Genomic DNA, 16708 nt, shown 5'->3' on the forward strand with positions numbered 1-16708 from the left:
GGGGCCTGACCCTTTCCAATGCTTTGCTGGCTGCCATCTGGTTCCCCATCTCCTCTGCATCCTAAATTCCAATACCATAGTGCCATCTACTGATCTATCTACTGATAGCCAAATAATTTGCAATTTAAAAAAAAATATTGCACGATGCCCATTTCTTGTCCTCAGGCTGCTTGCTGGAAGATATGCACTCTTGGTATAAAACAAATCACTTTCTAATCAACATCAAAGTGTTGGCACTGCTGAAGTATTATTATCAGTTCAAAAGTATCACATTCTGAGTTTGAAGGGATTTACTTCCACATTATATGCAGCATTGTAAATTCATTTAAACCAGGGGTGGGCAACTATAACAACTTTACAACCGGTGGACTTCAACACCCAGAATTCCAGAACCGGCCTCAGGAATTCTGGGTGTTGAAGTCCACCGGTCATAAAGTTGCCATAGCTGCTCACCCCTGATTTAAACAGAAAGTATAGCATGCTAAGAAGACAGAAATGAAGGAAGCACTCTTATTATTTTACATAAGACTAGCTCCATATAATACATTGAAAATGAGTTTCCAAAATTAGAGGAAATAATGAAATTATTTTCTAAGACTATCATGCACAGCAGGCAGCGTCTCCAATTCCTTTGTCTAATGAGCAGATCAAAGTTTCACGGTTAATATGAAAATTCTTCAGAAAATTCTAAAAATACACGGCTCTTCTAAGACTTACCAATCAAAATGAAATAATAACTTCTATCTCAGTGGCCAGCATTTTGGGGCCTTTATTTTGCAATTAATCTTCCTTACAGAGAAAAGCGTTGTAACTAAATTTCTCAGTGCAGAACTCCACAGACCATATATCTTAAAAACAGTATATTTGATTCAATTTTCTTGCTCTGTAATTGATTCCTAGCATATATTCTGACACAGAGCAAAACCAGGGACAGAAGCTTTCCATCAGATTGAGAAATACATACAAGGGCAAAATGTTAGCAGTAGAATTTATTTCCCTACCCAGTCACTCCTCCCTTCAAATTTCTACCATCACCAAGGGAGGGAAGAAACTAGTAAATCTCTAGTTCAACTGCTATCTTCGGACATTTTGCTCTGTAAGGACTATTTCAGCACTTTTTGGTGTTAACATGTGGCAGACTCCTGATTAACTCATGTGATATCTAATATAATTGGTTACAATTCAAATAGATGTCATAGCAAAAACATTCCCATTATTGCCACAAGTCAGGCCTGAGTCCTGAGAATTATTTAAATACCCTGTTTTCCCCAAAATAAGACATCCCCTGATAATAAGCCCAATTGGGCTTTTGAGCACATAGCAATGAGGCCAAGCGCTTATTTCAGGGTTCAAAAAAATATAAGACAGGGTTTTATTTTTGGGGAAACACGATAGAACTTAGGTTTTCATTATTTTAACGAGATGACTATCTGAAGTTGAAAGAGATAAATTAATCATCATTTCTCCTTCTAGAATAATGAAAGATTAGAAGGAAAAAAAAAATATTCAAAATCTTTCAATTCTGAACTTCCTTTCTGAACTGTGGGAAATTCTATGACAACTGTATTCCATCTATCTATTTATTAATCAAATTTAGATAGTTTTGTATAGTATTCTGTATGCTTTTTCTATTCCAGAAATGCCAAACCCATTTGGAGTCTTTACAATGTGTGTTGTAGATAACTCTTTTTTCTTCTGGGGCCATGCAAAAGAAACTAGTAAATAACCCATAACCCAAAAGACAAACAGCCCCATAAGGGGAAGAAAAAAAAAGCAGGAGTCACCTACAACATATAGTGTAAAGGTTGCAACAGCCACTATATAGGACAACAGGCAGAAGATTAGCAGAACGCATCCATGAACATCAATCAGCAGTCAGAAGACATGATGGAAATTCTTTAATTTTACAACATATGAACAGATTGAACCATAGTTTCAACTGGGAAACTGTGACCATCCTAAACCAAGTGAAATCCAAAACTGCTGGAGAATTCCTGGAAGCCTGACATTCTGACAAATTGGCCATCAATGGAATAACAGACATAAACAACATCTACATATTGCACAAAAGAGACAATCAACAAACCAAAAACGGAATAAGACTCAAACACCTCCCCACCAGCAATCAACACACAGATGAGCATAGATTAAGACCAAGATTAACATGAGTCCAACAATCAAGAAGTAAAGAATACCCCAATTAAGGAATTGCCAAACAAGCTAGCAGTAAACACCCCAACCAAAGAACTCCCATGACCCCTCCCACCAACATTGATAGGGCAAGCCACTAGAACATAAACTGAGAGCAAACCCATTCCTTACTAGCATTGATGATGTTACCTAGCAAGGGTAAGCTCAGAGAACATCAAGGACTTCTCATTTCAAACTTGAGATACAATTATTTTTCTTTATCGATGAATACATACCTTTAACATCATTTGCCTGTTTGTTGGCATCATTAAGAACCCTGAAGCTTTTTTGTAAAGCATTCTTGGCAGCATCCTTTAATGAGCCTTCTGGACCAGATGCCTATAAAAGAAAAGTAACAGAAACAACTACTTGCCGTAGCTGAAAAGATTCCAGGAAAAAGAATCAAGAGAAATTGACTGCTTTATTTAAAAAAAGCAGTGCACCATAGTTGAAGAATTATGATGATCGAAAACATCACAAATTTGCTTTGAACTGTTAGGTTAGATTGCTGTAATATATCATACTTGTTTTGTTATTTTGGTTTCATTGTAAAAACAGAGTCTTCTCTGTCCTTTCATCCCCAGGAAACAGAAAATAGACTTTTACTGGGAAAACAAAATCAAAGTAACGCTTATAATTTAATAAAATCTTTCTCCCTCTCTCTTTCTCTCTCATCTACATTGATACATATCTTTAGTTGACTGCTCACTAAAACATGTATAAGATCTCCTAAAATTGTGGGGGAGGGGAGCCATTCTACTACAATCATTTCCAAAAGGAAAAGTTGTTTTATGGGTGACTCAGAATTGAATAAATTGAGACCCCAAAGTCACTCACACTTTTCCAAATTATTTGATGTGGCCTCCAGAGCTTCTCTAATTATTACTATCAAATTATAATTGTAATAAATATGACAGCATGGTGAATTATTAAACTCATGCGAAGTAAATCACATTATCTTAAAATTAGCTAATTTAAATGTAGTTATATTTAAATTAAATTAAATCAAAATTACTTTTTGTCCTTGTCCCACCTCTTTTGGAAGTATGTATGGATTACACTAGATTAGCCTTTACAAATGGGAAGACAGGTCATTGGCAAATTAAGGAGAAAGAACTGTAATGTGAACAAACTGATACTATAATGGAATATCACTGCTAAATTGAGCCATGTCCTAAGTAAAAGTGATTCTACGTCTAGATCAGTGACGGCGAACCTAAGGCACGCATGCTGGAAGTAGCATGCAAAGCCATCTCTCTGGACACGCCAGCCATCACTCGTTGCTCTTCTGGGTTCTGGTGTACGCATGCGCACGCTGGAAACCAGAAGCTCAGCATCCCCCCGCACGCATGTGTTCAGGGAAACTGCTCTTTCGGTTTCCGGCACTCCCACATATGCGTGCCGGGGAACTGCTCTTCCGGTTTACTACGCTATCCCATGCGCACGTGCGCTCTTGTTTTGGCACTCGTTGCCAAAAAAGTTCGCCAACATTGTCCTAGATGGTATTTAGTAAGTACCCAACTTCTCTTAAAGGAGTAGTGCAAGATTCATGCTAAACTTCTTCAAGTAACCATTGCTGCTCATTGTCTTATAATTTGTCTATAGAATCATAAAGCATCAATTCAAATTTTCATTTTCAAAACTCAGGGATGGATGATAAATGAAAACTGGATTATAGTAGATTTTTTTCTTTTATCCAGATCATAGTCAGGTTTGAGTTTTAGGAATGCATTGAAAAAGGGAATGATGCTCAGTCTGGACTACATGTTTAAACTGGTGGTAGTGGACAGGATAAGATATATATCTTATATATCTTACATATTATATAGATAAAGTAAAATTATTGTCCTTTTATAGTAAAAGGTAACACTTAAAAGATATTCCCATTGTTAAAAACTAGCCATGTCAACAATTAGTTTTTGTTTCATGAATTAACTAAACTGTTCTTGAAGAGAGAATTACTGCCAAATTCAGCAATAGAGATTCTTGCTGCATAAGATTACATTTCTTCTATTTTCTCTCCTCTATGATCTAGAAGAGGCACTATGATTAGTGTAGCAATCATAGCGTAGTGTAGATGTAGTAAGAGGCTACATGCAAAGCTAAACATTATTACTAATAAATAAGTGTGAATGCTTAACTGGCTAATAAAAAGTTCATTAAACATAATGAAATTGTTAAGACACCCAATTTGCAATAGAAAAAGTGAAAAGTGAGTGCAGTCAGAACTAAATAATTGAATTTGGCTTGAATCTTGAGCAGGACTTTATGGCTGTGTTACATGTAGTGTAAAATGGTTTCCACGAGATTGAATAGATCAGTGGAAGCTGATAATAATAGATAACTGATTTATCTTGAGGCGTGTGACATTTTACACCACTAAATAAAAGGTTATTTAGTGTAAATTCCTTAGTGAACTATCTGATTGACATAAAAAAAACCCAGATGATAGCAAGCATGAGATGAACATTCTAGAGAATTGGGATTAAACAGATGAATTATCCATGAAAAAAATGTGAAATTTGGGTACGGAACGATGTGAAAATTCATATAGCAATGGACTTATTGTAATGTATATTATATTGTGAATTTGCCAATATATATATATATATATATATATATATATATATATATATATATGTATGCATATTCTTTCTAGCCAGGTTTTACCTACGTAAACTAAGTTGTTCTACAGCCCTGGTTCTGTGAAATCTCATTCACAAGTTTCTGGGCCTTTTTTCTGCTGACAAACTGCAACTCTGTCTCCCAGAGAGCAACACAGTTTGTCAGCAGAAAAAAGGCCCAGAAACTTGTGAATGAGATTTCACAGAACCAGGGCTGTAGAACAACTTAGTTTACGTAGGTAAAACCTGGCTAGAAAGAATATGCACATAAAAGCCTACGAAAAAGAAAAAGACACACACACGCATACACACACACACACACACACACATATATATATATGTCTTTGTTTATTCGGGTCTTCTCCCACGTAAAATTGGAAGTGTCTTGGCGACGTTTCGACGAAGTCTCATTCGTCATCTTCAGGCTGGTGTTCTCGGCTTCGTGCTTCCAGGAGCACGAAGCCGAGAACATCAGCCTGAAGATGACGAATGAGACTTCGTCGAAACGTCGCCAAGACACTTCCAATTTTACGTGGGAGAAGACCCGAATAAACAAAGACCTACATACAAACACCCGCGAAAACCTGAGAAAATATATATATATATATATATATATATATGTATATGTATATGTATATGTATATGTATATGTATATGTATATGTATATGTATATATATTTGTTTATGTAAGTTTTTACAGGTATATATGTGTGTATAGTTAATATCTCGGGTTTCTTCCCGTGTAATTGTAAACATATCCCTAAAAGGGTAGTAGCGACGTTTCGACGAAATCACATTCGTCATCTTCTGGCTGAAGTTCTCGATTTGGTGCTTATGGGCAAACTATGTTATGTTCATACAGTTTGCCCATAAGCACCAAATCGAGAACTTCTGCCAGAAGATGACGAATGTGATTTCGTCGAAACGTCGCTACTACCCTTTTAGGGATATGTTTACAATAACACGGGAAGAAACCCGAGATATTAACTGTACACACACACACACACACACACACACACACACACACACACACACACACACACATATAGTGAAAGGAGCCAAAAACAAAGGGAAAAGAACGTATAGAGTATAAGACTATCTTAGTTATGGCCATAAAGAAAACAGTTTAAAGAGAAAAGCCTTATAAATTGATTAATCTAGTTACAAAGACTCTTCAAAGGCTTCAAAATCATTTACAAAGTCCTTCTCTTGGTCCACCATCAGAGACTTCCTTCGCATATCAGTTGGAGAAAGAATCTGTAAAACTAATCTGGCTACTGAGATGAGATTTAATAAGATAAATAATAATAGCAGTAGTTTGATTATACTTTACTGATGCTTATTAAACTATAGCTGTTTGTTTAATAATAATAAAACTTATTTTAATGGTGTTAAACATAAACAGGTTCTGGATGGTGATGGTTATGCCCGATAAAGCTATTTTATAGAATTCCTGCAAGAAATAACTCAAATGTTTTGAGTAAAACAGTAGAATCTATTTTATTTCGAAGAGTTTGTTGTGTGTAGAGTAACTAGGTTTAATTTACCAAGGTGATTTGGGCCATTGCTTAAGATTTCTTGATTTTATTTTATTTATTTATTTATTTATTTAATTTGTATACCGCCCTTCTCCCAGAAGGGACTCAGGGCGGTGAACAGCCAAAATTAAAAAACATACAAATGCAAAAGTTAAGATAATTAAAAGAATTAAATCATTGGCTACCCAAATTTAAAACCCCAAATCCATAAAATTTAAAATCCCAATTTAAAAAAAAAAAAAAAAAAACAAACAAACCATTTAGGCTAGGCCGGCTTGATGAAATAAAAACGTCTTCAGGCCTTTACGGAAGGTCCGGAGGTCCGGGATCAATCGTATTCCAGGAGGCAGCTCATTCCACAGGGCGGGTGCCCCCACAGAGAAGGCTCGCCCCTTGGGGGCCGCCAGCCGACATTGCCTGACCGACGGCACCCCGAGGAGGCCCTCTCTGTGAGAGCGTATTGGCCGGTGGGAGGTTATCGGTAGCAGCAGGCGGTCTCGCAAATACCCTGGCCCTAAGCCATGGAGCGCTTTAAAGATGAGAACCAACACCTTAAAGCGCACCCGGAAGACCACCGGGAGCCAATACAGCTCGCGCAGGAGAGGTGTTACGTGGGAGCGCCACGTCGCTCCCATAATCACCCGCGTGGCCGCATTCTGCACCAGCTGGAGCCTCCGGGTGCTCCTCAGGGGGAGCCCCATGTAGAGAGCGTTACAGTAGTCCAGGCGTGACGTAACCAAGGCATGAGTGACTGTGCACAAGGAGTCCCGATCCAGAAAGGGGCGCAACTGGCGTATCAGGCGAACCTGATAAAAAGCCCCCCTGGCCACGGCCGTCATATGCTCTTCTAAAGACAGCCGTGTGTCCAGGAGGACGCCCAAGTTGCGAGCCCCCTCTGTGGGGGTCAGTGACTCGCCCCCAATAGCCAGAGATGGCACCAGCTGGCTATACCGGGACGCCGGCATCCACAGCCACTCGGTCTTGGAAGGGTTAAGCCGAAGCCTGTTCCTCCCCATCCAGACCCGCACGGCCTCCAGACACTGGGACATCACTTCGAGGGCATCATTGGGGTGGTCTGGGGTGGAAATGTACAGCTGAGTGTCATCAGCGTACAGATGGCATCGCACCCCAAAACCACGGATGATCTCACCCAGGGGCTTCACATAAATGTTGAACAGGAGCGGCGAGAGGACCGACCCTTGCGGCACCCCGCAAGCAAGGCGCCTCGAGGTCGACCTCTGCCCCCCTGCCAACACAGACTGCGACCGGTCAGAGAGATAGGAGGAGAACCACCGCAACACGGTGCCTCCCACCCCCAGTCCCTCCAGCCGGCGCAGCATGATACCATGGTCGATGGTATCAAAAGCCGCTGAGAGGTCTAACAGGACCAGAACAGAGGAACAACCCCTGTCCCGAGCCCTCCAGAGATCATCCACCAATGCGACCAATGCCGTCTCCGTGCTGTACCCAGGCCTGAAGCCGGACTGGCACGGATCTAGATAGACGGTTTCATCCAGGAACTGTGGGAGCTGTCGCGCAACCACACTCTCCACAACCTTCGCAACAAAGCGAAGGTTGGAGACCGGACGATAGTTTGCCAAAACGGCCGGGTCCAGAGAAGGCTTCTTGAGGAGGGGCCTCACCACCGCCTCTTTCAAGGCGGGAGGCAAGAAACCCTCTCTCAGAGAAGCATTTATAATCCTCTGGAGCCAGCCTCGTGTTACCTCCCGGGTGGCCAGTACCAGCCAGGAGGGGCACGGGTCCAATAAACATGTGGTTGCGTTTAACCTCCCCAGGATCCTGTCCACGTCCTCAGGAGTCACAGGGTCGAACTCATCCCAGGTAACATTCTCAAGACCAGCCTCAGTCACCCCGCCGGGATCAACCCAGTCAGAGTCCAAGCCTTCCCGAATCTGAGCGATTTTATCGTGCAGATACTGTGCAAAATCCTCAGCCTGCCCTTGCAAGGGGTCTTCCCGCGCTCCCTGATATAGGAGGGAGCGGGTCACCCTAAACAAGGCGGCTGGGCGGTTATCTGCCGATGCAATAAGAGCGGAAAAGTGGTTACGCTTTGCCGCTTTTATCGCCACTAGATAGGTCTTAATATGAGACCTAACTAGTGTTCGGTCGGATTCGGAGCGACTAGCCCTCCAACCACTCTCTAGGCGTCTTTTCCGGCGCTTCATCTCCCTCAGCTCCTCGGAGAACCAAGGGGCCGGGCAGGTTCGGCGTCGGGTCAGAGGCTGCAAAGGCACGACTTGGTCCAGAGCACCGGCGGCTGTCCTATCCCAGGCAGCCACCAGATTTTCAGCCGAGTCGTGAGCCAGAGTTTCAGGAACTGGCCCAAGCTCCCTCTGGAACCTATCAGGATCCATCAGGCGCCTGGGGCGGAACCACCTGGTCGGTTCCGCCTCCCTGCAGTGGGGTGCAGTGGTCAAAAGGTCCAGTCTCAGGAGAGAATGGTCCGACCATGACAGGGGTTCAATAACTATATCCCCTATATCCAGACCACTCCGCCACTGACCAGAGATAAAAACCAAGTCCAGAGTGTGTCCTCCCACGTGAGTGGGGCCATGAATTAATTGTGTCAGGTCCATGGCTGTCATGGAAGCCATAAACTCCCGAGCCATCCCAGACGCCCCACCGGTAGATGGCAGGTTGAAATCCCCCATGACCAAAAGTCTGGGGGTATCAACCGCCACCCCGGCAATAACGTTGAGAAGCTCGGGCAGGGCCGCTGTCACGTGGCAGGGAGCCAGGTACGCGATCAGCAGGCCCACCTGCATCCCATGGCCCCACTTCACCAGGAGAGACTCACATCCGGCTATCTGAGGTACAGTGGCCTCCCTCGGATCAAGACCTTCCTTTATAACGACCGCCACCCCCCCCACCCCTGCCCTGGGCCCTTGGCTGATGGAATGCGCGGAAACCTGGTGGGCACATCTCTACGAGGGGGACCCCCCCCTCTTGGCCCAACCGCACCCCCCTCCTGTATTAGCTCACAAATGATAAATGTTTATTAGCAGTTGTATTAAACTTTGTAATACACTCACCCAAGGGTCAGCAACCTGCAGTTCTGGAGCCGCATGTGGCTCTTTCATCGCTTTGCTGAGGCTCCCTGTCGCCGGTCGGCTCCATAATTGATAGGGCTTTCAATTAGGACAGGTAGAGGAAAAAGGACACCTCGCTAGGAAAAGACTCTATGGTGGGGGAACCGGACTTCCAGTCGGCAGAGGAAAAAGGATGCCACGCTAGGAGGAGACTCTATGGTGGGGGAACCAGACTCCGGTTGGTTCCAGAATTGAATGGAAGGCTTCTGGTTAGGACCTTTGTGGCTCTTTGAGTGTTTAAGGTTGCCGACCCCTGCACTAACCTATATCAATGAGCATGATAATAGTATATGATAAATAATGGCTGAGAAATAGAAAGACAATACTAGTATCTAAGCACTGAAGAAGATTATTTGAGAAAATGGCTTCCATTTAGGTCCAAGAGATTTTTCCTTACCAGTTGTATGGCTTCATTGGCACGAGCTTTAGCATCTTTAGAAATTGCATCCGCTTCTTCAATATGCTCCTTGATATTGCTGTAGGCCTTAAAAGCTATTGTTGCATTGAAGGAGAGGTTTTTAGCTTCATCAAGGATGCTGTTAGGAAAAACATATATATTCAACTTGTAAAAACTCAAGGGGGAATTTCAGACGCTAATTCTAGACCCGTGATGGCGAACCTATGGCACGCATGCCACAGGTGGCGCACAGAGCCCTGTCTGCAGGCATGCCAGCTGTTGCCCCAGCCCAGCTTTACCGCGCATGCGTGCATGCCTCCCGCCGACCAACAGGTCTTCTGGTCTCTGCCATGCATGTGTGGGTGGCAGGGCCTTCCCCAATCTCCGCAGGTTCTCCTCCCAGCACACCCTACCTTTCTTCTCCATTTCTGCCACCCGTGCCTTCCCCAATTTCTGCAGATTCCCCCCAGTGCGCCCTACCTTTCTACTCCATTTCTGCCACCCCCACCAATCTGGAAGACAAAATGGGGTACAGGGGCACTGCGTGAGTCCTCCCCATGCCCTGTTTTGGGCCTGGAAAGCCACCTGCACCAACCTGGAAGCCAAAATGAGGTCCGGGGGGGCGCATACATGGTGGGTGCTCAAATTGCATTTTGGGGATTGGGGCATATGCACGTGCATTTGTGCACACACGCTTGCATGTTGGGCACTCAGCACCAAAAAGGTTAACCATCACTGTTCTAGACCCATATGTATTAATGTCTTTTTGCACATAGGTATTCCCTACAGGACTCGGGCAGATTTTCTTTTGTGTAGACATGCACAGATTTTCAACTTACAGGTTGCTTCTAGCCAGGAAAAAAAACCAACACCAACAAAACAAAACAAACCTGACATGATTGAAATTAGGCCATAGAACAAGAAGACTGCAATGTCACAACATGAAACACTCATCTAATGCTAAGGATCATTGTACACTCCAAAGTTCGAAGGATTTAATTTTGTTGGAAATTATTTCCCCCTCTTATTCTTTTTTTCTATTTATAAAGAACTAAAGTCAGTCTATTTCTTTGGGAAGATTGGGACATTGCCATCTTGCCTTGGGAAAGCTTACGCAATCATGATAATGGAGTTTCAGGATACCTGTTTAATTAAACATTAAAAAGGAGAAAATGTTTCCTCTATTTTCCTAGCTACCAAATTCTAGAGTCAATGAAAGTGAAATAACAATCTTGTCAACTTACCCATCCAAAATAGCAGATGAATCATTCAGCTGGGCAGCATGGGCTTCTGCCTGCAGTACCTTTTCTGGAAGCTTCTTATTTTTGATATTTCCAGACAGATCATCTATTTTACCCTTTAGCTCAGCTGAAAGTGGGCCTATTTCGTTCTTAATATTATCTATGTTCTAAGAAGCAGAAAAAAAGAAGCATGTTTAAGTAACCGAGCGTTTAAGCGCTGAAATTATAGCCCTTTGTAACAAGATTATTTTCCTATTATACTGAAATGAATCAATGAGCTTTATCCTCCATTAAAAGAATGTTGACACCTATAGTTTAGATTTCTAGTTTTAAGATTCTATCTGCTTGGTCTCAAAGCTGAACTGAACTTTTACAGTCCTCTTGACTACACAAACTTAACTAATCAGATCTTATCAGAATATAAAGTGGGATTTGTTAATTAATACAAAACTGTTATTTCATCAGCACTCTCACCTCAGTCACATTTGAAATGATATTTCTTGGATTTTATTTGCTTAAAGGCATAATGAAAAGTAATTTACCCAATTAGTTATGAGAGGAACCCATTAGCGAAAAAGCACATTTCATTATGCCATCAACTTATGCCTTCAGCTAAAGCATGCTGTGAAATACATTATAATTGATAAAACTGTTCTTCATGAATTTTCCAGAACCAATTCTCTGTGCATAGTATTTGTTTCTGATTAGAATCAGAAAGACAAACCAATCTAACATGGAACTGTGAGAACACAGGCTGCCCTCTTTTAAGGCAGGAGGCATTTGCAAAATTGAAAGCTTTCATCAAAATATAATGAGACAACATTGTGAGAACAGGGCAAAACAAAGGGTTGCCTGGACATGTTTGTTCCATACTTAAAAGCAAGTCAGAAAAGGCCCTAATGAGGAATAGCATATACAATGAATATGATTAGAACATCTTCTCTCTCAGGAAATAAAATGAATTGATTTTTAGGATAGATACAAAGGCTACTGTCATGTCCTGTCTTAGAATAACATAGAGCAATCCAGCCAAAATTCATTTATTTAATTATTCACACCATACAGACAGAATCTTGCCAGATTTAATCTATACTACTCTAAACCAGTAGTGAAATGCAGCTGGTTCTATCTGGCTTGGGCAAACTGGATGCTGGTGGCAGGAGTCTTCGCCCACCCACCCAGATGTCATCATGTTAACATTAAGTGTTGTACCTTATGATTCTTGATGAACGTATCTTTTCTTTTATGTACACTGAGAGCATATGCACCAAAGACAAATTCCTTGTGTGTCCAATCTCACTTGGTCAATAAAAAAAAATTCTATTCTATTCTATTCTATGTCCCATTTTTGATGCTCTGCATATGCGCAAAAGGTCCTGCGCATATACAGAGGTGTCGCGTGCGAGTGCTCCCATTTGCGAACTGGTAGCAAAGGTAAGTGGATTTCACCCCTGCTCTAAACCTAACGGATACACCCTGGAAGATTTTAGGGAATGGGTTTCCTAAATCTTTTCCTCCTTCTCCAAGCCAATTTTGGGCTTTGTCTCTTCTCTCATCCTCCATCCTGGTTGTGCTCCCTCCTTCCTGGGAAACTGCCATTTCACTATAGTCCATCTCCCTGTCCATAGGCAAAGCTTTATGAAGTGTCCATGCATTTCCTCTCCGCCCCCTGAAGTTGCACTTAGAATACGTTTGGCACTTTGAAAATCTAACTTGACCTAGTAACATTATTTCCATGTGATAAAAAGAGTAGTTGCCTTCATGGTCCCACACTTAAATGCAAGTCCGAAAAGGCCCATAGTGAGGAATAGCATACACAATTGAATATGATTAGAACTTCTTATCTCTCTAGGAAATAAAATGAATGGACTTTTAGGGTGGGTACAAAGGCTACTCAGGTCCAGTCTGCATTCTTGTCTCACTCCCATCTCAAGTACTCTTGGGATAGTATAGCAGAATTATAAACCCATGGAATCAAATGACTGGAAGAGAACATCATGAGCAATCACTTAAATGCTTAAGGCCAAATTAAAACATCCATAGGTGTCTACATGGAAGGAAAAGCGGGGGAAATATTGACATATATCATGAAACCAGCCACAGGACTTACATACTTGTGTCTGATGCAGGTACAAAAGTCGAGTCTTGCCTTGTGATATTGCGAAACATACTTTTCTTCATTGAAATTTGTACCATTGAAGAATCCTAAACATTTTTCCAATCAATGAAGGGAAGTTCATTGCTTCTCTAAACAATTGGTTAGTGGCATTATCTTCAGCTTCCTTCCTCTACAAGGGAAATGCTTCCCTTTCCCAAGCATCTCAGAAGTAACAGTTGAATTACAAAATCTAATTTGCAAGGGTCATTTTTGACCGATTTTATTTTTGGTATTGAGCATCTCACATACTCAGGAAATTAAAGCCATCAGGTTATTTTTTCACAACTACATTAAAAAAGACAAACATGCGATTTGCAAAAATATATGCTACCGTAATTAATTACTCATATTCAAATATAAAGGAATCCTGCCATTCAAACATGTCATTTTAATCTTTGGAAGAGATTTTTGTTTCCATTTCTTTTCTAACACAACATTTAGCATGGCCATATCCTCTATATCTTTACTACTTAGTCTATCTGAAAATACAAATTATATATTTTTTTTATTTCCTGCTGATTCTCTTTTATGTTGCACTGCATTATAGCCTCCGCCCTTAAAACATATATTACATTTTACCTCCACAGCCAAATTAATTCCATTTGCAAGTTCATTAGTTTCACCAAGGATGTCATTTCCTTCTCTTAGAGTATTTTCAGTTTCCTGTCGTCCATTTTCTATAGCTTGCTTCTTTTTCTATATGAAAAATATAGAAACACTTGTGATTTTACATATTAATAAAACATCATATTCCCATGATGATAATGATGGTGATGATATAGGTTAGTGTATGTATGTATGTATGTATGTATGTATGTATGTATGTATGTATACACCGTGTTTCCCCAAATTAAGCCCTCCCCCCGGATAATAAGCCCTCCTGGAAAATATTTAAATGCATTCGGAGCCAGTCCCCGCCATTTCCTCTGGTTAGGGTTTGGGAGACAGAGCTGGAAATGAGGTAAGGCGGCAAGAGGATCCCCATCTTGTTCCATGTGCCCCAAAATAATAAGACCTCCCTGAAAATAAGGCCAAGCGCTTATTTCGGGTTTCCCAAAAATATAAGACAGGGTCTTATTTTCGGGGAAACACAGTATATCTGTATATATATTCCTTGTATGTGTACACACACAGATACAGACATACACACACATTCCTTATGTGTCCAATCACACTTGGACAATAAAGAATTCAATTCAGTTCAGTTCAGTTCAGTTCTATTATATATATATAATATACTATATATATATAATATATATTCAACGAAGTCTCATTCGTCATCTTCAGGCTGGTGTTTTCGGCTTCGTGCTTCTAGGAGCAATGTGATGTGTATCAGAACACAATATATATATATATTGTTCTTTTTTCGTAGGTTTATATGTGCATTACTATTCTAGCCTTATAAGGGTGTATATATAAAATAAGGGTGTGGCTGACTGAAGAGGCCTTATAAGGCCGAAATAGATCTATCTTAGTCTCCCTTAAGTCTCACAGCAGACAACATAAAATGTCTGATAAAGCCTGGAAAGTGGTGATTTGAGATGTCACTCAACTATGGCAATACAAACATCTTGATTTACGTAGGAAAAACCCTGGCTAGAACAGTAATGCATACACACACACACACACACACACACACACACACACACACACGACACTTATATCCAATTTACTAGCAAAGACATTGTTTTGCATTTTGTTCATAGAACAAGATTTACATTTTAATTCTCATAGGTGGGGTACTTTTAGCTACATCAACAAATTGCTTAAATAAATCACCACTTGCATGCCTTCCCTGAGCTTTGCTGCACTCAAGCTGTACTTCCCCAGCATATCCTCCCCAAGCCCCAGCATGTTTGTGCTATGCTTCCCTGGTCGCTTGTGCATCCATTTACCTGCCAGCCTGCTTGCAAGCCATCTGGAATTTGGCAGATTCCTTATTGACTTTGGCTGTTGGAAACATGCAGGAAGTTGCAAGGAAGTGCTCATTTAATGGCCCATGAGCCTCACTTAATAATGGGCAACTGTAGAAATGCCATTGCTAAGTGGTGCAGTCATGTGACGTTGGGTTTTACAACCACATCACAGTGATGGAAATTCCAATCCCAAGCTATTATAACTCAAAGACTATCTGTACTTAGTATCTATCTGCAACTTCCTAAAAAAGCTGCACTTGTCCTGCACTACTACCAGTGGTGGGTTCCTCCTGGTTCGGCCCGGTTTTGCCGAGCCGGTAGCGGTGACGATATGATGTCACCAAACCGGTTCTGCCCCCCCCAGCCCCCCCACCCCATGTAATTCTTACCTTTTATTTGGCCCCACCCCCAATCTATTGCTGCCTCCTGAGTCCCAGCTGATGGGCTATAAGGAAAAAAACTTTTAAAACTCTTGCCGGGGGCTTCAAAGGGCCGCCCTACAGCTGATCAGTGGTAAAAGGCAGTTTGGTGGTAGACCGGTGCCTCCAAAAACAAATGAGTAGACCGGTGCCTGCAAAAATAAATGGGTAGACCAGTGCCTGCAAAAATACATGAGTAGACCAGTGCCTGCAAAAATAAATGGGTAGACTGGTACAGCTCTGCAAGCAATTAAAAGCCTGGTAGACCAGTACCTCTGCTAAAGCCTAAAGAATTGTCACATGACCATCAAGCCATGCCCACAAAATAAGCCACGCCCACAGAACCGGTAGTAAAAAAATTTAGAACCCACCCCTGACTACTACCATACATCCTCATCAATCTTGAAAAGAGGTGTTGGTTTAAGAAGTAGTAAACAAGTGTTAAATCTGCATGGACCAATGCACCTTTTTGTCATTAAATCCTTAACCAGTCCTTATATGAAAATAAAGAAATGTGTGTCTTCAAGTTATACTTTATGATAAAATATATAACTATATAATTTTGGGAAAGTTTACCATGTTTTAGAAGATTAAACTGAAGGATGAAATTAAAAAATAAAATTTCAAGTCTCCAGAAGTCAAGCTTGACTTCAAGGAGAATCAACTTTCACAAGTGGCATCAACAGGGACAAAGGTGGATCTTTTCAATGGCTATTCTCCTTCTCTGGAACAACCTTCCCATTGAAGTCCAACTAACCCCCAACCCTAAGCTTCAAGGAGGTCATGAAAATCTGTGTGTTTTTGTTGACCTTGGCAGCTGATATGTGATGAGGTTGTCACCTCTTACTGTGGAATATTCTATTTAATTGAACTTCTATTATGCCCTAGTTCATTAGGAATGTTGTTATTTGTTATGCTGATTGCTAATCTACTCTTATTTATACATCTTTTTAATGGTTGTGGGATATGGAGGCTATTTAGAGATGGAAACAGCATTAGAAACCCAGAAAATTAAAAAAAAGACCTTCTACAATGTTTCCTATTACAAAAACACTTTATCAGAAAGCTAATGATGCTAAAGGAAATTTACTTGCGAAACATAGAGGTATTTTCCT

At 41.3% G+C, this 16708-nt stretch overlaps 1 protein-coding gene across 1 annotated transcript in view; it reads right to left on the reverse strand.

The window, feature by feature from the left end:
- Positions 1–16708, reverse strand: part of LAMA2 (laminin subunit alpha 2) — a 350257-nt gene that overhangs the window by 87375 nt on the left and 246174 nt on the right. Inside the window, exons 39-42 of the mRNA XM_070931786.1 lie at positions 13838–13954; positions 11104–11267; positions 9860–9998; positions 2427–2529 (exon numbers count right to left, since the gene is read on the reverse strand). Of these exons, the coding sequence (XP_070787887.1) occupies positions 2427–2529; positions 9860–9998; positions 11104–11267; positions 13838–13954 (523 nt within the window). The remainder of the gene's footprint in view (positions 1–2426; positions 2530–9859; positions 9999–11103; positions 11268–13837; positions 13955–16708) is intronic.

The sequence above is a fragment of the Pituophis catenifer genome, unplaced genomic scaffold (genome assembly GCF_029215685.1).
Source record: "Pituophis catenifer annectens isolate HBS135680 unplaced genomic scaffold, rPitCat1.0.hap2 SCAF_1, whole genome shotgun sequence".
NCBI classification, from domain to species: domain Eukaryota; kingdom Metazoa; phylum Chordata; class Lepidosauria; order Squamata; family Colubridae; genus Pituophis; species Pituophis catenifer.